The sequence below is a fragment of the Hypanus sabinus genome, chromosome 3 (assembly GCF_030144855.1).
Source record: "Hypanus sabinus isolate sHypSab1 chromosome 3, sHypSab1.hap1, whole genome shotgun sequence".
Taxonomy (NCBI): domain Eukaryota; kingdom Metazoa; phylum Chordata; class Chondrichthyes; order Myliobatiformes; family Dasyatidae; genus Hypanus; species Hypanus sabinus.
Window position 1 is genome coordinate 140,656,644 of NC_082708.1, and position 26,044 is coordinate 140,682,687.

The following is a 26,044-nucleotide window of genomic DNA, read 5'->3' on the forward strand; positions in this document are numbered from 1 at the left end:
AAGAACTTCGATATAATATATCAACAGATAAATGGGAAAAAATTTTGCAAATGGTTAATTCCTCTTCTATATGTGCTAAACATGCTTTAATACAATTTAAAATTGTACATAGAGCTCATATGTCTAAAGATAAACTTGCTCGATTCTATTCTCATATTAACCCTCAATGTGACAGATGTCATTCAGAAGTGGCCTCATTGACCCATATGTTTTGGTCATGTCCTACTTTACATAACTATTGGAAGGACATATTTACTACCATTTCCTCAATTTGGAATATAGATTTACAACCTCATTTTATTACTGCAATTTTTGGCTTACCAAATGAAGATGGTAATCAGTTTTCCCCTTCAATCAGACGAATGATTGCTTTTGTAACATTAATGGCCAGAAGGTCTATATTACAAAACTGGAAAGAAGTAAATCCTCCTATCACGTTTCAGTGGTTTTCTCAAACTATTTCTTATCTGAGCCTGGAAAAAATTAGAAGCACTATTTTTGACTCATCAATTAAATTTGAAGAAACTTGGAGACCGTTTATTCGACATTTTCATATGAATTAATTTGGCCTTTTCCAGACCTTCTTTCTGCTTATTCATGTTCAGGTATGGAGTTCTGGAGTTTTTTGACACTATCATATACTTGTAAGCTATTACTATTGCCCATGTTAGTTTAGTTTAGTGTTTTATTTTTCTTAATATATACTTTTTTCACATATTTTCAAATTTTTTCTTCTTTTAATGGTTATTTTTGTTTTTTTTCATATATAATCATATGGACTTGATTGATTAAGGTATTTTTTTCTGCTGATGTTTAATAGGATATTGTTATCTTATTATCAACGTGACTTCAAGTCTATTGTATTCATAATTTACTCTTTATTATGTTATTTTTTTATATGTATATATGAAAATCAATAAAAAAATTGAAAGAGAGAAGAGAGAGATATGCTTATGGAACAGAGTTTGTGGGGACTATGCTCAGTGATTTCAAGTTCCCAGTATTTAGTTGGGGGACATTTCAGCTTCTGAACAGGCAGCATGATCATAGAGGCAGTGGAGAGGAAGGATGATTCAAAAAACATTGAAATACAGTTGAGTGTGATCAATGAATACATGGAAGTACTATTTTTTGTTGTAGTAATGGAAGTGCAGTCTTTGGATGAGAAAGTTGCAGAGAGTCACAAGTGGGCCCTTAGACAACTACAATGCAGAAGTATTTTGGAGATGACTTAGAAAATGCGTAAGGAAAAGAGTGAAGGCAGGCTTACCCCTGCTAGAAATTGGTAATGATGGGGTGACCAATTGTATCAAAATATTGACAGATGAAAGAAGTAATTCATCCCAGAGTAATGGTAGGCAATAGAAGTCATGAATTAGGTACATATTTTACTAATATTTAAATATATATAATTGTTGAGATAAATTATACTTTCTTGAGTATAGTTTTTTAAATTAATTACTAGATTTATTAATACTCTTTTAATCATACTTTAAATATACTGACCTAGTAGCTTCAAAAGCTCTGTAATTAGAGCTGATAGCATACTGACATGTCTACAAATGGACTGATTTTGGGGTAAATTTATGTTGATCTCTCACTTGAATTTGGTACATATTTTTAGAGTTTTATAATAGATATGTTAGCTCGTTGAGTTCAGTTTCAACAACTCTGTCCATAAGTTGACTGCGCACCACTGATGAATCACCATAGGTTTTACCTGCTTGATGTCCTGGTTGATCGCAACAAGATGCTACAACATGTTTCAACAATGTTCAATAATGATACTTGTTCAAATTAGCTATTTTGAAGTTGAATAGGTGCAGGTAGCTAATAAGAACTGTTTTTGTTATGTGCTACATTTCTATCATTTCTTTAAGATTTAAGCATGAGTTTCTGCAGATACTAGAAATCCAAAGTAACACATGAAAAACTCAATAGGTCAGGTAGCATCTATGGAGAGATAAACAGTTGACATTTCAGGCCAAGTCCCTTCATCGGGACTGGAAAGGAAGAAGCCAGAATAAAAAGTTGGGGGAGGGGAAGGAATACAAGCTTGCCAGGTGGTAGGTGAAACCAGGTGAGTGGGAATGTGGGTGGGAGAAGGGGATGAAGTGAGAAGATGGAAGTTTTTAGGAAAGGTAAAGGTCTGAAGAAGAAGGCATCTGACTGGAAAGGAGAATTGATCATGAGAGAAAGGGAAGAAGGGGCACCAGAGGGAGATGAGGAGAAGAAAAGGGGAAGAGTGGGGGCCGGATTTGGGAATGGAAAAAAGAGAGGAGAAGGGTGAAATTACAGGAAGTTGGCAAAATCAATGCTTATGTCATCAGGTTGGAGGCTACCCAAAAACAAGACATGAGGTGATTCTCCTCCCTCATTGTGGCAGTAGAGAAGGCCATGGACTAATATATCAGAATAGGAATTTCTGCCTGTTGTGATGAAGTGAAGGTGCTCAACAAAGTGTCCCTTAATCTACATCAGTTTTCATTGATATAGAGGCGGCTGCACTGGGAACACCAAATACAGCACATGACACTGACAGACTTGTAGATAAAGTGTTCCTTTCCTGGAAGGATTGTTTGGAGCCCTAAATAGTGGTGAGGGAGGAAGTGCAGTATGTGTATCACTTGAAGGGATAAGTGTTAGGAGAGAGATCAGTGAGGCAGGAGAAGTGAGTCACGGAGAGATGGTGATTCCTGTGGAGAGTGGTGGTGGAGTCAGGGTGAGATCTGTAAGATACCATTGAACATAGCGACAGTTATGGAGAATGAGGTGCTAGATGCAGAGGCTCGTATGGTGGTAGGTAAGGACAAGGGGAACACTATCCCTGGTTATAGCGGTGGGAGGATAGAGTGAGGATATGGAGGAGATGTGGGTGAGGGCAGCATCAATTGTAGAAAGAATCACCATTCTTTGAAGGTGGAAGATATCTCAGATATCTATAAGTCTTTGTTCAGTTTGAATTACACTTTGGGATAAGTTTGTTGATCGCTCTCTTTGGGGTCAGCTTATTAGATATAACTGCTCCTTAAATATGAGGCATGAAATTGAAATACAAACGGTAAAAAATTTTTAAAAAACAAAATCACCAAGATGCTCATTTTAATGATTTATTTTCAAATTTTTGCAAACCATTTAGATATTACTACGTGAAAAACAAAAGGATGAAGAAGTGGTAAAAGTGAAAGAAGCCATGGTTCAGCTTGTTCAAGAAGTTGCTGCTCAAATCAAAAAGGAGGTTAAGTCAGATGATTTTTCTAAATTTATTTTATTCTGATGGTTAAACACATGGCCCTAACTTAATGTTCAATATGGTATCAATAATTCAAAACAAGTAGAAAATATAAAACATATAAGCACTTTGATAACTTGAGGTTTCAGTTTGCTATTACTTTAAGTCTTGCAGCTTCAAATCACTGTCAAAAGTTTGTTTAATCATGTTGGAAGACATTGAGAATAACCATGGATAATCATTCTGACTGAGGGAAAATTCAAAGCTTTGAATATCCACAAAATTTCTGTTCAGTTGTGAGTGAAATCAAAGGAATAATTCCTTAAGATGAGGAAATTCAAACCTTTTGAATTTATTCCATAAACTATTAACTTTGGCAGATCTGCGTTTTATTTATACACTACTGGTTCAGAGTTTCCTTTGTTGAAAGCAATTCCAGTTCTACAAAACTGACCACACCATGGCTAACTTGTTTTGATTATTCCCAGATCTATGAGGATGCAAATAAATAGAGCATTAATCAGTAGTCACTTAGTCAGTGACCAAGGTTTGTTTCTTATGGTACAATCATTTCAAACTTAGTCAATTGATCCACTGAGTATTTAAGAACTGCAGCCAACAGTCAATTGAAACTATACAGGTGTGCCTTGTGTGTAATTAGTTAAGTGAAGGCTGGTGACTAACACTCAATTGAATCTAATTGCAATGAAGAGCATGAAATTAGCTCATTGATTGACTGACACTGCTGCAGATCAGTTAGTTTTAAAAGAGGAAGTGAGCCATTTTCAAAGCAATCCTATGCTTTCTATAATGCTGGAGTATATATTATTTGTCAAAATTCAGTTAGAAAACTTCAAACATTTTTTAAACACTTATGTGCTAGCATGGTTCCTCAGTGTAATTTCATTTTGTTGGATAGGCAAAGGTCCTGCACGTTGTGGATATTACCTCCAAAGTTGGGTAATAACTGCCGCAATACACTATTATTCATGAACTAATAACTCTAATTTAGTTGATGTTGACCTTGTAGACAAAGGACGGTTAAAAAATACCGAGTGTATCATTGGGATCTCCTTCCCCCCATTTATGACATTTACCAGGAGCATTGCAAATGAAGGGCCCAAAGCATTGTTGAGGATCCCTACCACCTATGCCACAATCTCTTTGACTCAGTACAGTTATGAAGGAGGTACAGAAGCATCAGGACTCTGACTGCCAGACTGGGTAAAAGCTACTTCCTTCAGACTGTGAAGCTAATGAGTACCCTGTCACCACTGAGGTCTCCTCACTAGGACAGTGAGCTGTTTACTCTTTACCTGAGCTGCACATTACTAAATGAATTTTGATTTATATTTTAACTTATTTATAGTATGTTTTGGTTTATGTGCTGTGTGATACGTGTGTGGGTGCACTGTGGTCTGGAGGACTATTTTGTTTGGCTGTATACATGTATAGTCAGATGACAATAAACTTCAACTTTATTTAACTTGAACTCAAAGCTAATGACATTTTCTTAGAGAAGTGTATTGGGAAGTGATCTACAAGCCATCCCCCAGTTAAGAATGCATAAGTAATGGACATCTCTAATATGAAGGAGTTTCTATATAAAAGTACGACATGCATATATGCATTCATTTCTGCAAATGCTAGAAATAGTTTTCTCTCCCCACTTTTAGTAGTAGTTCTTTCTTATGTGCTTTTGATGTATTCATTATTAACTTGTGGAGGAATAGTAGGTTTTATATAGTTTTGGAGTTAAAATGGAACCTATTCATTGCCCTGGAACAGACTGTATAGTTTAATATATTTGTTGTAGTTGTAGGGTGCTTGATCTTTGAAATGAACCAAACCATTTTTTAAACTTAAATTGAAGTAAAATGTACAAAGGATATACAATAACATTCTCAATTTTGTTTTTGTTGCAGGTCGAAAATGTCAGGAAACAAAGTAATGTACAGATTTCTCGTTTAACTGAGGAATTATCTGATATGCAAATGGTAAGTGTGACATCCAAACTGAACATGTCAACTTTATAACAGTAAAATGTGGTGAAGACAGCTGAACTTGATCCAGAATTGAAATACCTGCCTACTTATCTCATTCATAAATGTTCTTCAGTTGAAGTCGAAAGCTAATTATAGATCTGTAATGAGGGCAAAGGCAAGTTACATTGAAGTGCAGGTAAATAAGATCGCAGTACACAGGATGAAGTATAGCCTGTTGGTCATTAAAAACACTGGGATAGATTTTCAGCATCTGCAGCTTCTCTAAAATGGTAGGTTTAAATTCTTTGCTGACTTTTATGATGTGCATCCTTCTGATAGAATTGTGAAGATAAACAAGGTCAGATTGAACGAGCCAGAAGAGAGAAACGAGCTGTAGAAGAAGAACTTGAAAAGGTAAAAAAAATGACAGTTTTATTGAATAAATTCTTAACTTGTGCAAACGTCCATTGTTTTCCTCTCCAACCTAATTTTCTCTCTCCATTTTATGATACTTAGTTGCAAGTCCTGCACACTTTGAATGTCACTTCTAACTGGTTTAACTGACATTGTTGTATTTCTCCCATTTGGATAGGATCAGGTAAGTAGTTCAGATATTTGAGATGAAATAGAAAATGCTAGAAATAATGTGTCAGGCATTCTCTATGGAACTATGGAGGGCAAAATAAAGCCAACATTTCGGGCCAATTGCTTTCAATCTGTTGTGTTACATATTGTGAATGGACTGGAGGTAGAAAAAAATACCAGTGATTGGTGAGGCACATTGACACTTGGGCAGAGAACCAGAGAATAAGTGACGTCAGGCCAAGTGACAATTTTTTTTAAAGATAGTAAAACAATTCGGGTTCAGTGATGTCTTATAGTTTTGAGTGAAGATCATGATTCTTTAAACTAAGATGTCTGGCTGCTGGCCACACCTTGATCAGCATGAGCCATAATTATTGTGAGATTTCTTACAGTTAGCCTTTAATCTCTTTAGTTCTGCATTTTCATACAAAATACCTTTGCCAGTTCTCTTTGTCCTTTAGCATTCCTCCATGCTGCCCACCTGCTTGACTGATCTTGTTTTGTAAACTGTCAGCATGAAAATTTGACTTGAGCAGTAAAGCACTTGAGGCTTGAATAATTAGTTTGGTAATTGTAAGAAATGGAATGACAATAAATAAATTGGGTGTTTTTTCTCTCATAATTTGCACAAAATTACATTTTAAAAATCAGTTCTCTTGTCTTCTGCAGAATATAAAGTACAAGTGTGCTGCTAGGCTTCAGAAGCTATGAAAGTCTTCATTGTTATTTATTTTACTAATAATACCAACATTTAAAACTTTAAAAATAAACAAGGAACAGAGTGTCCATGTATCAGCTTTTATTTTTGAATGACTAAAGACCAGTTTTGTGCCACCTTCTCAGACTTAAATGTGCTGTATCTACAGACAATTTTAATTTCTTGTTTCACTCATCAAATTAGAATTTGTTCATGTATAAATAGAAAGTACCACATCCAATTTCTTTCAAGCAAATTTCCAATAAAGTCGTGTAAGTTTGTTAAAATCTAAAGCTAGTCAGAAGCCCATATTTTTGGATGCTCAGGAATTAATAGAGAATGTATTTAACTTGCCATGGACATCGTTAAGTTCTTACATAAATACAGTATAAGTATAACCTATGGAATTTTCATGGTTGGAGTGTGCTAAAGAGTGATTGAAAAGCACTCTTGTTGTTTTATACATTGCATTGATGACATCAGAAAATTAAATTATTGTAGGTTGGAGTTGCATGCTGAGAAATTAAAACCAGCAAGTCATACAAGAATGACTAAAAATGGAAACATCTATAAGTAAGAATTCTTTAAACAAAGACTACCCTGTAGTTATTTTTTTGTGGGAGGGTGATGTGATCAATGTTGGCAGAGCTATGTTTATGGCTGCTTTCTGCGAAATGGGTTGGAGGAAGATCCAGTGAGTTACATTGGTATCCTTCAAGAGTTTCTTCAAGAGTGTTAAACAGGAAAATTCCAAGACACTGACCTAGTGACAGATACAGAATTGTAATACAATGTAAATTAGAAGGCTGGGTAACTTGGAAGATAAATGTTATTTGTTTATATAATGTGTAAAAATTACCATATTTCTAATTGATCTCAATGCCATGAGTTATATAGATATACTTAAGATAGTTTTTGCAGCTGTCAAGACATATGATACTTGCTGCCTGTCAAAATGTTAAGTGGAGTTTTGGAAGTGAGAGTTCAGTGTGTCCAGGAAGACTGCACGTAAGATGTGCATTCTGTATGCAGACAGAAGATTCGATGTAGCATTTCGGCAAAATCTGGCCTATTAACTTTCATTCCCTGAATGCAGATGCCTATTTGCTACTTTTAATGCATCTATTGTTTTCTCTGACAGAATGTTGTCGATATCTAAAATATAACTGAATAGTTTTCGTAAATAATTATTATGCCTGAGTAATTGACAATCAGTACTGACATTTAAACACCTTTTTATCTTAACCGCTTAACATGTTCATTTTGAGTCTCCTCTCTCTTCCTTTAAAATCCTGTTTTAACAGCAGATTGAAACTCTAATGTCAAAAGCTCTGTTTCAGATGTATCGAAATGGTGCCAGCAATGAAGAAGATCGCAGAAAAATTGATGAACTACACCAGCGATGTTTGAATGCAGAACGTTCAAAAGATGGGCTCCAGATTAGTCTACAAGCAGCTCAAAATAAAATCAGAAAACTTGAGATGAAGTAAGAGCTATGCTACAATGTCTCTTTTGTTTTCTTGGCTTCCAGTATTGTGTTCCTCAAGTCTGATATTTGTTTACCAATTTCAAAATGTAAAGTGGTAGCATTAACAGTGAAATGGCATTGCATGAGAATATCCCAGCAATATTTCTGAGACTTTTTTTAATCTTTGTCAATGCCCTTTTAAAGCTGATATGGTATAAGCAGCCTTGGATAACACTTGCTTGGACTTGGTTATTCTCTTGCTTCATCATGACATTAACTGAGAATATCTTAGAACCATTACCTAAACCTGCCATTCCATATAGAGGCAAGAAGAAATCAACACAATGCTGATGCTGGAAATACAAAATTAGAACAGAAAATGATAGAGATTTGGAGAAAGAGATAATCTAACCATTTAAAATTGTCTGTTGATCAGAACTAAGAAAATCTAAAAATGCTTTAAATTACAGAGAGAGGAAGGAAAGGAAAGAAAAACAAGAATACCTGTGGTAGGATAGACTGAGCAACACAGTGGTACGGGTTGAGAGAGGGTGATGAAGATCTGATATCATTACATCTGAATGAAATGTAAGTGGAATGAGATGAATGAGAATGGAAAGAGTGAGGGAGAAAATCAGTTCTGGAGTAGGAATATCCTCCAATTCCCTGACACTTTTCCTTTTTGAAATAGATAATAATTAGGTGTAGTGATATTTTCCTAATTATTTTTAAATGTGTGGATTCAATTTAACTAAGCGATAGTTTCTTCCTCTTTGAGTTTGATTTTGTTTATTTAATATATTCCTTTCTGTTTTAAGTGCACTTGTTACTCATGTCACCATCCAATGTCAGGCTTGTTATAGCTCCCTAATAAATAGCAAAGTTAAACAGGATTTTAATACCTCTCCCTGCCATCCATCCTATTATAAAAACAGAAAATGTTTGAAATATGCAACAGATCATGCCTTATTGAAAAGAGAAATAATTAGTAATACAGTCAGCCCTCCTTATCCACTGGAGATTGGTTCCGGGAACCCCCACGGATACCAAAGAACATGGATGCTCAAGTCCCTTATTTAACCTGTCTCAGTGTAGGTGGACTTTAGGACCCAGGGGAGCTTGGGACTTTATTGAACCTGTCTCAGTGCGGGTGGACTTTAGGACCCAGGGGAGTTTGGGACTTTATTTAACCTGTCTCAGTGTAGGTGGACTTTATGACCCAGGGAGTTTAGACCTGCCACCCATGGCTGCTGCTGAATCCACAGTGTTTCTGTTCCGTTGGCAGAAAACGATCACGATTGAAAATAAAGTGGAAATAATAAAGCAATCGGAAAGAGGTGATACACCATCGGTCATTGGAAAAGTGTTAGGCTACAGTCGGTCAACAATCAGAACAATTTTAAAGGATAAAGTGAGAATAATGGAGCATATGAAAGGCCCTGCCCTGATGAAAGCTACAATTATTACTAAGCAACACAGTGGTTTAATTATTGAAGTACATATGTTTCTTAAGTGTTTTATATCCATAGAAAGGTATACTATATACTAAGACAAATGTTTGACTAACTGACACTAAATAATACCAGATGTACCTGTTCCAACTTGCATACAAATCCGACTTAGAGACTGCCTGTACTTTAATTCATCTCTAGATTACTTATAGTACCTAATACAATGTAAATGCTATCTAAATAGTTATACTGTATTGTTTAGGGAATAATGACAAGAAAAAATGTCTGTACATGCTCAAGCAACGAATGCTGGAAAGAGAACTTTTTTTTTCGGTCCCGATCCGCAGTAACATACGCACAGCCTCCTGTATACTTTAAATCATCTCCAGATTATCTTATAATACCTAATACAATGTAAATGCTATGTAAATAGTTGTCATACTGTATTGTTTAGGGAATAATAGTAAGAAAAAAAAACTCTGTACGTGCCCATACAACGAGTGCTGGAAAGAGAACTTGCGTTTTTTCCCCAATCTGCAGTTGGTTGATTCCGCGTATGCGGAACCTACGGATAAGGAGGGCCGACTGTATATCAGGTTGAAAGCTGATTGTCAGAGTGGCAAAGAGTTCTAAAGAAGGATCTTCAATCTGAAACATTTCCACTGTTTCTCCTTCTGTAGGTGCTGCTTGACCAGCTAGGTATTTACAACATGTTCAGATTTATTTATTTTCATTTCAAATTTCCAGCACTTGCAGTTTTTTTGGTTTGCCTTATTTTGTCACTGTGCCTGTACAGTATTGAGCTATTTGAATTGATACTCATAGCATGTTTAGTTGGAATGGTGCATTGTTTCTGCCTGCTCTTGCTCCACTGAACACATGTCCACATACCTTGACTCCATTTTAATCCCCTTGGTTTAGTCCTACCTATGTCCACAAAAATTGACATCATCTTGATCTCAACTTTCAATTCCCTAGCCCTGATTGCCACATTTTTCACCATGGATGTCCAGTCCCTATGTGCTTCTATCCCCTATCACGAAGGCATTAAAGCTCTCCACTACTTTCTTGACAGTTTACCTGATCAATTCCCATCCACCACCAACCTCCTCCATCTGGTCCTCGCCCTCAGCAATTTCTCTTTTGCTCCTTCCACTTTCTTCGAACTCAAGGTGTAGCCATGGGTCCGACCTACACCTGCCTTTTCGTTGGCTATGTGGAATAGTCCATGTTCCAAGCCTTCCCTAGTATCGCTCCCCAATGCTGTCTGCACTACATTGACAATGGCATCTGTGCTGCTTCATGCACTTGGGCTGAACTCATTAATTTCAACAACTTTGCTTCCAACTTCCACCCTGCCCTTCAATTCACTTGGTTCATTTCTGACACTTCTCTTCCCTTTCTTCATCTCTGTCTGCATCACTGGGGAAAAACTGTCTACCAATATATTTTATAAACCCACTGATTCCTATGGCAATCTTATTACACCTCTTCCCTCCCTGTGTTCTGTGAAAATGCTATTCCCTCTACTTTGTTTCTTAATCTCCACTGCATCTGTTCCCAGATGAGGCTCTCCTTACCAGCACATCAGAGTTGTCCTCTTTCTTTAAAGAACCAAGTTTCCCTTCCACCACAGTGAAAGGGAAAGGGTGAAGAGCTGTCTTCACCCGCAGCTCTTCTTCTTGGACATCTGCACTAACCCCATCTTCCCACCCACCACCTTAACAGAGGTAGAGTTCCTCTTGTCCTCATCTATCACCCCATGAACCTCCGTATCCAACACACCATTCTCTACAACTTCTGCCATCTTTAACGGGACCCTCTGTACTTTCCACAGAGACCCCTTGACCTCTGTGCTCCATGACGCTTTGTCCATTCATCTCTCCTCACTAATCTCCATCCTGGCACTTAAACCTGTGAATGGCAGAACTGCTCCATCCTCCTTCACCTCTAATCAGGGCCCCGAACTTTCTTTCCAACTAAGGTAGCACTTGACCTGCAAATTTGTTGGGGTCATCTACTGATTGAGAAGCAATAACTGTTCCTATACCTGGTAATATGAGCCCTGAGGCTCCCGTACCATCTTCCTGATGGCAACAGTGGGAAGAGGGCATGACTTGGTAGTGGGAGAATCCTGATGATGGATGCTGCTTTTCTGCCACAACATTCCATATATATGTGCTCAATGGTGGGGAGGGGGGAGGGTTTACCTGAAATTGACTGAGCCGTATCCACTACTTGTAGGATTTTTCATTGAAAGGTACTGGTGTTTCCATGCCAGACTGTGATTCAATCACTCAATATACACTCCACCACACACCTATAGAAGTTTGTCAAAAGTTTTAGATGTCATGCCAAATCTTCTCAAACTGTGAAGGAAGAGGAGTCGCTGATGTGCTTGTGTGCTGGGCCCAGTACAGATCCTCTGAAATGATAATACTGAGGAATTCAAAGTCGCTGATCTTCTACACCTTTGATCCCCTGATGAGGTCTGGCTCCAGGACCTCCAGTTTCCTCCTCCTGTACTCAATAATCAGCTCCTTGGTCATCCTGACATTAAGAGGTTGTTGTTAAGGTAAGATGGCCAAATTTTCAGTTTCACTCCTATATGCTGATTCATCACCATCTTTGATTCGGCCAGTCATTGGTGGTGTCAGGAAACTTAAATGTGGTATTCTTGCTGTGCTCAGCCACACAGTCATAAAAGTAAAGTGAATAGAGCAGAGGGCTAAACACACAGCCTTGTGCTGCACCTGTACAGGTGGAGATTGTGGAGGAGATGTTACCAATCCGAATTGACTGGGGTTTGCAAGTGAAGAAATCAAGGATCCAATTTCACAAGGAGGTATTGAGGCCGAGGTCTTGAAGCTTATTGATTAGTTTTGAGGAGATGATAGCATTGAATGCCAAGCTGAGTTGATTTAAAAAACATTCTGGTCTCTGCCTCTTTGCTGTCCAGATGTTCTAGGGTTGAGTGAAAAACCAATGAAAGGGCATTTGCTGTGGACCTGTTGTGCCAGTAGGCAAATTGGAGCAGATCCAACTTACACAGGAGTTGATGTGTTTTGAGTGACTGCTGAAAAGACATTTCATCACCATGGATGTAAATGCTACTGGATGATAGTATTTGAGGCAGGTTACCATGTTGTTCATAGGAATTGGTAAAATTGAGGCCTGTTTGAAGTAGATGGATGCCTCAAACTGCCAAAGTGAGAGGTTAAAGATCTCAGTAAATACTGCAGCCAATTAATGAGCACAGGTACTTAGTACTTAGCCAGGTACTCCAACTGGACCAGATGCTTTCATGGGTTCACCCTCCTGAAGGATGTTCTCATGTCAGCCTCAGAGACTAAACTCACAGATTCATTGCAGGCTGTGTGAGTTTGTGATGGTTCCTCTGTTTTCAATAGGTAGGTACATTTCATGTCAGAGAAATGTATACAATATACATCCTTAAATGCTTTTACTTCGCAAACATCCATAAAAACAGAGGAGTGCCCCAAAGAATAAATAACAGTTAAATGTTTGAACTCCAAAGTCTCCCAGCTCCCCCCCACACATAAACAGCAGCAAAGCAACGACCCCCCCTCCCCTCCAGCAAAAAAGCATCTGCACCCTCCACTGAGCACTCAAGTGTGCAGCAAAGCATCAATAAAGACAGACTTGCAGTACCCAAAGACTACTCGTATACCCGGTAATTTGACATACCACAGGTTCTCTCTCCCTAATAAGGGAAAAGTGGTGTCCTCATTTCACAGCGAGAGGGGAGACATGACAAAATAACTCGCCAATTTTTGGTGTCAGAAGTCAGTTGCGTTGCTTTTTCCGAACTCTGTGCTCAAAGATCTCGGGTCTCTGGGAATGCAGCCAGCTCGCTGTTTTCAATTTTCTGTGTACTCCCATGTTTTCTGCGGCAGCACCGAACTCGAATCCGCCTGCCTCCAGAGCTGCGAAAATCAGGCGCCCTAAATGCGCGCTTGTCTTTCAGGCCGCACCCTTGGCATATCAAAAAGCAACCGGTCATGAAGCCCTGAAAGCGGGTCCCATTCCCACAAAGAACCAAAGTCAGCGTGTAACTCCAGGTCAGGGTCTTCAAAAGAACCCTGAAAAGGAAAAAAATTATATCAAAGATAGAAATTGAGCTGTTTCTGAGATGCAAGCAAAGGAGTCGCTGTTAAACGCCATCATCCTAAGTTCCACCCTCCGTTGTTTGATAGTCAAAGCGAGCATAGAAAGTGAGCTCATCTGGAAGCAAAGCCTTGTTGTCACCTTTGTCACTTGATTTCACTTCGTAAGAGTTGATAGCATTCAAGCCTTGCCACAGCTGTCGAGCATCCTTCATTGATTCAAGTTCAGTCAGGGATCATCACTTCACCCGTGAAATGGCTTTCAAGAGATCGTACCTGGACCTCTTGTAACTTTAATGGTCGTCAGACTTGAATGCCTCTGATCTTACCCTCAGCAGATTGAGGATCACACGGTTCATCCACAGCTTCTGGTTGGGAAACAGTCTGAATGATTTTGTGTGGACACACTTGTCTGCAACTATTTTTATGTAGTCTTATCACCTGCCAACTTCCTTCATGCCCCCTCCCCGTTTTCACCTATCACTTTCTAGCTTTTCCTTCTTCCCCTACCCCTTACATTATTCTGCCATCTTTCTCCTTCCATTCCTGAAACATCACCTCTTTATTCATATCCATGTATGCTGCCTGATTTGCTGAGTTCCAGCATTTCATGGTGTATTTGCACTTGTTCTTAGTTGATTTAATTGTTTTGAAATTTGTCATCATGGTAACATGTTCTATGCAAGATAGAATTTTTCAGAAAATCTTCAGTAACATTTAAAAACAAACTTCCACTCTAAGTAGTTGTTACATGTACAAAATGCCAGAGTTGTAAGTGACTTTCTCCAATGTCTCAGCTAGTTTTCAAGTAAAGTACACAGCCTGCTAAATGATACAGACTAAAGCCAAATTGTTCAGATGAGATAGGCTACTACAGTTGGAACAGTAAAGGAAAACTTACTGTCGTACTTCAATGAGATGAAGAGAATATTCTACCTAGTTGTGCTCATTTTATAGTCACGAGGAAGAGATGTTTCGTTGCAAAGAAATGGTCCAGAAACTGCAGAGCAGTCTGGAAAATATTCGTGGAGATTGTGATACAGTCAGTGAAGAACGGTTGAGGCTGCAGAGAGAAAATGAGCAAATTCGTAAAGAAATGGAAGAATTGAAGAAAGTTAGTCTGGACATTCAAAGGAAAGCAAAACAACAGGTAAGTGAAAAGGACACAAAAAATGTTTCAGGTGGTAAAGGGTCAAATCTATATGTAGATCCTACATTAGGTATTGGGGAAAATGTATAGGGCTTGTATTTTAGTACAGTGTAGCAAATTAGATGAAATGTTGATTGACGAAATGTTAGAGAAGGGCTGGAGATGGTAATCTCCCTATTGTTCAGTTCTTAGCTGAACAGCCACATGCTTTAGGGTAAGGAAATCTGACTTGAATTCCTTTAGGCTTAGATGTCCCAAGTAATCCTGACATTTGCTTACCCCTTACTCTAAGACTGTGTCAACTACATTGATAAATCGGGAGTTGTGTATAGAATAGACCAGCCAGCTAAAAGTGATAGATTTCATTCGCTGATGGACATTTATCCAGTAATTTTACAAAGATTAGTATTTTTTTAAAATCTGGATTTTATTTAATTACCAGAATTTAAATTTCTTCAGCTTCCATGATTTGATCGTTGATCAGAAATTTGATTGGATCATGATGTTGGGATACCAGACCAGCGAATGTAGAAAATACCATTACACCATGTAAACTAAACTAGATGACCATTCCAAAATCATCACTATTCAGGACATGGGTGTAAGCTGGACACAAAGCTGAGTTTTGAATTGTTCAAATGGAAGCCAATGTACATAAGTAAAATTGTGTTCCATGGAAATTAGCTGGTGTATTAATGATAGGGGAGAATTGAAAATGGAGGATGCTCTTTGGAGTATTCTTCATTTGAAAGTGAACCACAGGGCCTACAAAAATTGTTCACCACCCCCTGCCGGAAGTCTTCATGTTTTATTGTTTTACAACGTTAAGTCACAGTGGATTTAATTTGGCTTTTGACACAGATCAACAGAAAAAGACTTTTTGGGTCAAAGTGAGAACAGATCTCTATAGAGTGATCTAACTTAATTACAAATAAAAATAGAAAATAACTGATTGCTTAAATATTCACCCTCTTTTTAAAATGACGCACCAAATCATTGCTGGTGCAGCTAATTGGTTTTAGAAGTCAAGTAATAGTTACATGGAGATTTGTTTTTGGAGACCTGTGTACAGTCAAGATGTTTCAATTGATTGTAGTTAAAATACATCTGCATCTGAAAAATCCAACTGCTGGTGAGTTAGTATCTTGGCAAAAATTACACTATGAAGACAAAAGAACACTCCAAGCAACTCCACAAAAAGGTTATTGAAAAGCACAGGTCAGGCGATCAATACAAGAAAAATTTCAAGTCATTGAATATCCCTTGGAGTACAGTTAAGTCAGTCATCAAGAAATGGAAGGAATATGGCACAGCTATAGATCTGCCTAGGGCAGGCTGTGCTCAAAAACTGAGTGACCATGCAAGAAGGGGACTAGTGAGGGAGGCCACCAAGAAACCTATGACAACTCTGGAGGAGTTACAAGCTTCAGTGGCTCAGGAGGGAGAGACTGCAGATACAATAACTGCTGCCCAGGTGCTTCACCAGTTGCAGCTTTATGGAAGAGAGGCAGAGAAAGCCACTGTTGGGGAAAAAAAATCACATGAAATCTCAGAATTTTCCAGAAGGCATGTGGGAGACTCTGAAGTCAGCTGAAGAAGTTTCTCTGGTCTGATGAAACCAAAACTGAGCTTATTGGCCATTAGACCAAACACTGTGTTTGGTGTAAGCCAAACACTGCACATTATCTAATCATTGTGAAGCATGGTGGTAGCTGCATCATGCTGTGGGGTTGCTTCACTGCAGCAGGCCCTGGAAGGCTTGTGAATATAGAGGGTAAAATGAATGCACCAAAATACAGGGAATTCCTGGAGGAAAACCTGATGCAGTCTGCAAGAGAACTGCAATTTGGGAGAATTGTTTAAAGCAAAACAGGGACCCTAAGCATAAAGCCAAAGCTACACAGGAATGATTTAGAAACAAAGCAGTTAATGTCAGGAGAGGCCAAGTCAGAGTTATCTCAGTCCAATTGAGAGTAATCCTACTTGTCAGCCAGTTTTTGCCTGTCACATATTCCCCCAATTCTCCCAGATTCTACCACGTACCTACACTTACCCTTAGATCTTTTAAAATCTAAAAATGTATCAACATACAAAATGAATTTGTTCAAAGCTTTTTGACACTCCACAAGTTTTGTTTCATGTAGGTAGCAACTTTAGAACATGAATGCTCTGTGAAGGAACGTGGATTTGAAATTCAGCTACAGGAACTAGAGGACACTAATAGGAATTCAAACACTGAACTGAAACGTTTACTAGCAGCGCAGCAGAAAGCAACAAGTCGGTGGAGAGATGAAGCAAGGAAACTAACTGAAGCCTTTGAAGTTAAACAAAACAATCTTAAGTAAGTAAATTCTACTGTGTTAAGTCTTAGGATTAAGAAGAGAGGGTACAAATTAGTTTACTTTAATGGTGTTAAAACTAGACATGTTACCATAAAGAGAGATGCAAGAGACTGCAGATCTGGAACTTGGAGCAACAAGCAGTCTGCAAGAGAACTCAGCAGGTCCAACAGCATCTGTGGGAGGGAAAGAAATGTTGACTTTCAGGGATCACTGATGATTCCGTTCGTCCCAGCGATGCTGCTAGACCAACTGATACATCACTTTAACTCAGTTTATGAAAATTTTACAAAGAGCAAAATTCATTTGAGTTTCCATGTGTAACTGATTACATGAAACAAGATGGGTATGATGCCAATAATAGCTGACTCCTCTGCTATAATATTTCTATGATTCTGTTTTCTTGTTTACCTAAGTACTGTCCCCTTATATACAAAACTTAAAATCATTTGCAAAGTAGCCTTGGCATGAACACTTCCACTTTTATAGAAAAAAATCATGTCTTTCTGATTATACAATTTTATTTTTCAGTTCATTTTGATCTTCCTTTCCCAAATTCTCTACATACTACTTTGAACTAGGTTTGCTATCTACCCACTTTACTAACATCTCTTTCCATTGTGTTTTTCCTGAAAGCTTACTAATGATCTTTTGTATTGTTTGAACTCAATATTAATTATTTTGTAACCAAGTCCAATTATGATCTTGCTTAGTGTATGACCATAATGTTGCACAACTAGCCAAAGCCAGCCTCTGAGAGATTTTGTTGTGTGCAGTCAAAGGATTTACCAAATGTCAATTTGAGTAACTACCAGCTCATATTTTGCCTCTAAGTAGAACTCTCACATGTTTCTTTCTCCAAATACTCTCCTAAATTGAGCCTGCGTTGAATTTAGAAATCATTGAATTTTTACAATGGAACTGTATTGGAAAACATAATTTCCATTACTGTATATTACTGTAAAAACATTTTACTGTAAAAATATTTGAACACCTCTCGTGTTTTACATTATAAGAAAACTGGTGGTATCTAATCTTGGGTAAAATTAAGTATATCCAAATGTTGTTGGTGAATTGCATATGCTGAAATTTAGCATTCCATATTTCTTTTGTCTGATTATATTCAACTCTTTTGGAGTAATGAGGCAATATTCATCTCAACCCTAAATTGTAGTCTGCTCATGTTGGGAATATTAACTATTGAGGTAAGTAAATCCCAAATTAAGTACTTCATTCTTTCTTCCACTTTGCTGACAGGACTGAACTTAGTCGACAGAAACAACACTCACAAGAATTGGGTTCTCAGCTAGATGTCATGCATGAGAAAATGGCAGAGGTGAGATAGTTGATCTCAGTCATAATCTGAGTCTGGAGCAGATTTATCTTGCATTCTACTTTAAGAGTTGGAAATTAGCATTTTTTCCAATCTGGCACCTATGTAGCTTAATATCTGAATATGAAAGCTTTAGTATTTTTGAATAAGATTTAATTGAAAACCCTAGGAACAATTAAAGCCTGCATCAATAAATGTTCATGTTCTTTTGTAAATTGCCATGTAAATTGTCCTTTTGTATTATAATACTTATTATAATTATTAGTGGTATTTGCAAATTGAAGCAAAAGACAATTAATACTGATTATTCACGGTTGAAAACATCTGAAAATAAAGCTGTAATTTTCAGATTATGTATGCACATGGTAGAGATTACATGATTGATAGTTCACTTGTCTGATGTCTATAATGCTTTGATACTTAAATATGAACCTGCTGGTATAATTTGGCATTTAAACATTTTCACATGGTATGACTTAGACTTTAAGCAACTTGTGTCGCCACATCTGCTAAGAGTTTTTAAATCAATCCATCTCCTTGTGCAAAAGAGTGGATATTCTTTCTTTTTCAATCTTTTTATTATTATTATTATTATTATTATTATTAATATCAACAAAATTGATACATAGATAATGGGATTACAAACATACACATTTCAACTGAACATGAAAGAATACATAAGCAATGGTTACAGTATAAATGAGTATTCCCAAATCATGGACGATACAATTTACAAATAAAAAGGCAAACCTAGGTATATCATAATATATATTAAAAAAAACAGAAAAAAGGGAAAAAAATTATGCAAAAAAACGAATCTAATAATCTAATAACTAATAAGGAAAAAAACAAAAAAAGAAAAAAGAGAAAAAGAAAAAAATGGGGGGGAAAAGGGCTGTTTATAATACCTCACAAAAATACAAAATCATCAGTGTCGTCAACTCCGATCCTCTCAACATATATGAAATGGAAACTGGAAAAACAAATAGGCTTGGAACAGGGTCATATTACATCATATGAAAATATTGAATAAATGTTCTCCATATCTTTTCAAATTTAATAGAAGTATCAAATACAACACTTCTAATTTTTTCTAAATTTAGACATAACATAGTTTGAGAAAACCAGTGAAATACGGTAGGAGGATTAATTTCTTTCCAATTCAACAAAATAGATCTTCTAGCCATTAATGTAAGAAATGCAATCATTCGAGAAGTGGAAGAGGATAAATGGAATGAGTCCATCATTGCTAATCCAAAAATTGCAGTAATAGGATGAGGTTGTAAATCAATGTTCAATACCGTAGAAATAATGTCAAAAATGTCTTTCCAATATTTTTTCAAAAGCGGACACAACCAGAACATATGAGTTAAAGACGCTATCTCAGAATGACATCCGTCACAAATAGGATTTATATAGGAATAAAAATGAGCCAATTTAACCTTGGACATCTGAGCCCTATGCACAACCTTAAACTGTATTAATGAATGTTTAGCACATATAGATGATGTATTAACTAATTGAAGAATTTTATCCCAATTCTCAATAGGGATAGTAAGGTTAAGTTCTCGTTCCCAATCATTTTTAATCTTATAGAAGGGCTCTGAACGTATCTTCATAATTATATTGTAAAGTTTTGATATTAGCCCTTTCTGAGAAGGATTTAGTTCAAACAAATTCTCCAAAATACCTGAAGACACAAAATTTGGAAAAGTAGGAAGTACAGTATTTAAGAAATTCCTAATCTGTAAATATCTAAAAAAAAAATGATATCTAGGCAAACTATATTTATTAGATAATTGTTCAAAAGACATAAAACAATTATCCAAAAATAAATTGGAAAATCGTAGTAATCCTTTAGTCTTCCAAGCTGAATAAGCTTGGTCTATAATAGAAGGATAAAAAAAGCAATTGGATACAATAGGAATATTTAAAACAAACTGAGTCAACCCAAAAAATTTCCGAAATTGAAACCATATATGTAAAGTATGTTTAACTATCGGGTTGTCAATTCGTTTCGGCAATTTAGAAAGAGCAAAGGGAAGAGAAGTCCCTAAAATAGAACCCAATGCAAATCCTTGTACAGATTTAATTTCCAGGTTCACCCAATGAGGGCTAAAAGATATATCCCAATCCTTTAACCAACATATCAAATATCGGATATTAACTGCCCAATAATAAAATCTAAAATTAGGTAATGCTAACCCACCTTCCTTCTTTGCCTTCTGTAAATATTTTTTACTTAATCTAGGATTTTTATTCTGCCATATATATGAGGAAATTTTTGAATCAACATTAGCAAAATAAGATTTCGGAATAAAAATTGGTACTGTGGCGACCCATTTCCTGGCGTATCCGAACCAACTCACAATTAGATAGCCTACGGGGGTTTGCGAGCACAGAGCTTTGGAGCCTCTGCGCCATGGGGGGCCGGTTGACAGAGGCTTAAAAGTGAGGCTGAAGTTTTCGAATAAAATTTTTTCCTTCGACTGCAGTTACCGACTCCGTGTCATAATTTTAGCGCTGCGTGTAGCACACCGCTACAGTACCGCTTGAAATATATATAAAAACTTGGGTAAAATAACCATCTTAATAGCATTAATCCGACCTATCAGAGATAAAGATACTGGTGACCATTTAGTAAACAACATTTAATCTGATCGATTAAGGGTAAAAAATTAACCTTAAATAAGTCCTTATAGTTTTTTGTGATTTTAATCCCTAAGTAAATAAAAGAGTCATTAACTAATTTAAAAGGTAAATTTCCATAAATTGGAACCTGTCTATTTAAAGGAAACAATTCACTCTTATTAAGATTTAATTTATACCCAGAAAAATCACTAAATTGAGCCAACAATGATATAACTGCAGGAATGGATGTCTCAGGATCAGAAATAAATAATAATAAATCATCTGCACGTAATGATAGCTTATGTATATCTGTCCCACGATTAATGCCAAAAATGTTCTGTGAATCTCTGATAGCAATTGCCAAGGGTTCTAAAGCAATATCAAATAATAATGGACTAAGAGGACAGCCTTGTCTAGTACCCTGAAATAAACGAGAAAAGAGAGATCTTTGGTTGTTAGTAAGCACCGAGGCTACTGGAGTATGATATATCAGTTTAATCCAGGAAATGAATGTTGGACTAAAATTAAACTTCTCAAGCACATTAAATAAGTATGGCCATTCAACTCTATCAAATGCTTTCTCCGCATCTAATGAAATGACACATTCTGAAGTGCTATGTGAAGGAGTATAAACAATATTCAATAATCTCCTAACATTGAAAAAAGAATAGCGATTTTTAATACAACCAGTTTGATCTTCTGAAATAATTTTGGGTAATACCTTCTCCAGCTTGGATGCCAGTAACTTGGAAAAGATCTTTGAAACAACATTCAATAAAGATATTGGTCTATAGGATGCACAGTCAGTAGGGTCTTTATCTTTCTTCAATATTAAAGAAATGGAAGCTCTATAAAAAGATTGTGGCAGATTGCCCAATCTAATTGCTTCTTCAAAAACCCTGCATAACCAAGGAGAAAGAGTAGCAGAAAAACATTTTAAAAAATTTTACTGTATACCCATCTGGACCTGGTACTTTCCCAGAATTTATAGAGGAAATAACCCCTTTAATTTCTGCATCCGTAATAGGAGTTTCTAATACTGAAAGATCATCTGATGATAATTTTGGAAAATTCAATTTCCCAAGAAAATCACACATGGTATTATGATCATGAGGGAATTCGGAATGATACAAGGAGGTATAAAAATTTTGAAATGATTGCTTATCTCATCATGGTTAACTGTCAGATCCCCATTCTGCTGATGGATCTTAGTAATTTGATGTTTAACCAAAGCATTTTTCAATTGACTAGCTAACAGTTTACCCGATTTATCACTATGTATATAAAACTCAGATCTGCTTTTCATTAATTGATTTTAAATCGAAGATGTAAGTAATAAACTATGTTCCGTTTGAAGTTCAATCCTTTGTTTGTAAAGCTCCTTACTAGGAGTAATCGAATATTTCTTGTCAATCTCTTTAATTTTATCAACCAATAAAAGAGTTTCCTCCTTAATGCGTTTTCTCAGACCACCAGAGTAGGAGATAATCTGTCCATGTATATATGCTTTAAAAGTGTCCCAAAGTGTTCCGCAAGAAATATCATCCGTGGAATTAGTTGAAAAGAAATTGATCTGTTCCTTCATAAATTTAATAAAATCCGGATCTTGCAGCAAGGTAGAATCAAATCGCCATTGTCTAGTACTAGAGGCTGTATCCATAAATTTAATAGAAAGTTTTAATGGAGCATGGTCAGAGATGGCTGTAATATCATAATTACAACCAATTACCGATGGAATAAAACAAGAGTCAGTAAAAAAAAATCATCAATTCTCGAGTAGGAATGATAAACATGTGAGAAAAATTAAAACTCTTTGTCCTTAGAATGCTGGGATCTCCAAATATCAAAAATTCCATTATCAGTCAAAAAAGAGTTAATACAAGTGGCCGACTTATTAGGTAAAGTCTGAGTAGATATAGATTTGTCCAGCAAAGGATTTAAACAACAATTAAAGTCACCACCCATTATTAACTTATATTCATTTAGATTAGGTAAAGAAGTAAATAAAGACTTAAAAAATTGGGACAATCCACATTTGGAGCATAAACATTAACCATAGCAACCTTTTTTGTTAAAAAGTAAGCCAGTAATTAACAAAAATCTACCATTCGGCTCCGAAAAGATATTGTGTTGGACAAATGCAATAGAGGAGTCAATAAAAATTGAAACTCCCTTTACTTTAGCATTCGAATTTGTCGAATTTGTACTGTTGACCCCTCCAAAACCTAAAAAAGCAATAATTGTCCTCTTTCCTCACATGAGTTTCTTGCACAAAAATAATATGAACATTAAGTCTTTGGAATACTTTGAAAATCTTTTTCCGTTTAATCAGATGGTTTAAGCCATTAGTATTCCAAGAGACAAAATTAATGGTCTGAGCCATATTTCTGAAATCAGCCCTTTGGTATATAAAGGGTTAACCAAATTATGAACTCATGCACCCAGAAGAGGAACAAAAATAAGGGGCAGACCCGGAAGTGACGATATCGCTGACGTTTTAGTAGTTTAAAATCAGCCCAAATGAAAAAACTAAAAAAAACTGATGTAAGGAACATAAGATTTAGAAAAAAAAACCCACTCCCCACCCAAGAGGAAAAAAGACCACCGCAGCCAGGAAAAGGCTGGGAAAAAGTTGAGATGAAACTAAATCTACCCCCATATCAGCAGAAGACAACTCCGTATATAAAGGATAAAAAAAAGATCCACCCAAACTAAAGAAATAATAATCACTAAACTAAAACCAAACTTCTTAATATAATTGATAGTAAAAAAAAAACAAAAAGAATATAATCACTAGTAACTTATAAATCGGGTTAAAACCCAAACAAACCAAAAACAATTTTAAACTGTGATAAGAAGTGCATTATAGGATGAAGACGAGAGAAAAAAATGGCGAAATCAAAAAAATAGCCAAAAATATTTGAGAAGAAACCGCCATCTTAGTAAAAAAATTCACCTTTTGAAGGATTAATAATAATGACCAAAGATAAAGTACAGTGGTTGAAGTAAGTAAAATAAAAAGATTAGTATGTCGAAAAAAACTTTAGAGTATAAAATATAGAGTAAACCTACACCAATAGCCAGAAACAAAATCTGGTTTTGGAAACAAAAACCATCTTGCACAATCAAAATCACTCATTTATTAGAGATGAGAATCCGTAGCAGTAGGGAAGTTCTCATTCAGAAAGCTTCTCGCTTGAGATGTAGAAAGGAAAACACTCTGTGGTGCATTCGGAGGTGAGATTCTGAGCTTCGCAGGATATAAGAGCACAGGTTTTAGATTTTTCTCATAACATTCAGACATCAGAGATTTAAAAAGAAGCCTTGCCTTCATTACTTCTGGACTAAAATCTTCCACTAATTGAAAATTGTGATCTTGAAATTTGACCATCCCTACACGCTGAGCCACACGAATAAGTTGCTCTTTAACATGCACATAGTGAAATCGGACAATTACAACCGGTGGTTTAGCTGAAGCACTTGGTGAACGACGCATAATTCTGTGAGCGCGATCAAGTAACGGAGGACTGTCTGGGAATACAGAAGGGAATGCATCCTTTAAAAGTTGAGCAAAGTACTTCGAGGGGTCCTCTTGTTCAATACCTTCCGGGAGACCAAGTATGTGCAAGTTCTGTCTTCTAGACCGATTCTCAAAGTCGACACTCTTGGCTTTAAGTGTTTCCACCTGTTTAATTGTCGAAAGTAATTTCTGCTCCAGTTTTTCGATTATCAAGACTCGCTTCTGAGCGTCCTCTTGCAAAGTTGCGATTGGAACTTGCTGCTGGTTAACTACTGAATCTGTCTTATCCATATAATCTTGAAAAGCCTTTATATCTTGTTTAAAAATTTGTCGTTTAAAACCTCCAATAATATTTCATAAGTCAATTCAGTGCGCTTAGGATCAGTCTTTTTCTTCTTCCCGTTCCCGTTAGGATCCTTCCCAGGTTCTCGCCCTTTAAATCTAAGAGCCATTTCTGTATTCATTTTTTCAAAAATTCACAATAAACTCTTAAAGATAAGTCCAAAAAAGTAGCAAGAATCTTTTGGTGTAGGTAAAAGTAAGTTAAATAAGGGTGATCATAGGTTAAGAAAAGTAAAGGTTATGGAGCGAATCTGAAACAGTACTCACCATGAGCGTCTCCTGCTGACCTCTAGAGTGGATATTCTTAAGTTAATTTTTAATCCTAGTGGATCAACACTGAAAAATTTTTGACTCAATATAGGCAGTCTTTATAGTCCCCTTCAAATGCATTACATGATAGAAAATGTTGATTGTTTTGGTGGAATTTTAACTCCAGTTGTCATTATTTGGAATCGTTTTCAAAATTCCAATAAATTCTCAAATAGTTTTGGGTAGGAAAGCTAATTTTGCCATTCTGACAGATGGAAAAGATAAATAAATATGAGCTGGGAAAGTTTAAAAAATTGTTTTAGGAGTACTTCCAGCCTGTAATTAGATCTTCAAGTTTTAGTTTTGCTTGATACATAATTATATTTGCTGAACATCATTTTAATTTATACACTTGCCATCAGTTCATCTGTTCCTGAGAAATCATATTACAATTCTAATGCAAGGGTGGCAGATGGAGATGAAACTCCTCTTGCCTGCAGGTCACCCTTAGACAAGGTATACATCTGCTTAGCGCCCCCCCCAAGGATTAAGGTTTACATGAAGCCATGCGAGTGGGTGGTGGATGGTCATAATGAGCTGCTGGTTCACATCACAAATCCTTGGTTATTCAAACACTTTATCTCTGAAGAGTATTGAAAGTGGCTAGGGTCACCTGTTTGGTAAAGACACTGCCCAAAAGAAGGTAATGGCAAACAACTTCTGTAGAAAAATTTGCTGAGAACTATCATGATCACAGACCATAATCTCCCATGTCATCTGACACGGCACATAATGATGAATGGAAGGGAATTACTGAGTATAGCACCACATGAAAAAGCTAATGATCTTTCTCTACAGAAAATACATTGACCCAAAGTTTTGGAGTAGTGAATCTTACAGTAATTGTCAAGAATTTAATCTTTTACCTCACCATT

The 26,044-nt window shown here is 36.5% G+C and overlaps 1 protein-coding gene across 3 annotated transcripts in view; it reads left to right on the plus strand.

Moving 5' to 3' along the window:
• The window catches only part of sclt1 (sodium channel and clathrin linker 1), a 94,572-nt gene that overhangs the window by 48,252 nt on the left and 20,276 nt on the right, over positions 1–26,044 (plus strand). For all 3 annotated transcript variants that reach the window (XR_009511320.1, XM_059965233.1, XM_059965234.1), the window contains exons 15-21: positions 3,140–3,238; positions 5,158–5,229; positions 5,557–5,631; positions 7,840–7,985; positions 14,503–14,695; positions 16,840–17,036; positions 18,292–18,370. Coding sequence is in view for 2 of the 3 variants with exons in the window: in XM_059965233.1 (XP_059821216.1) it covers positions 3,140–3,238; positions 5,158–5,229; positions 5,557–5,631; positions 7,840–7,985; positions 14,503–14,695; positions 16,840–17,036; positions 18,292–18,370 (861 nt within the window). In the remaining variant the exon portion in view is untranslated. The remainder of the gene's footprint in view (positions 1–3,139; positions 3,239–5,157; positions 5,230–5,556; positions 5,632–7,839; positions 7,986–14,502; positions 14,696–16,839; positions 17,037–18,291; positions 18,371–26,044) is intronic.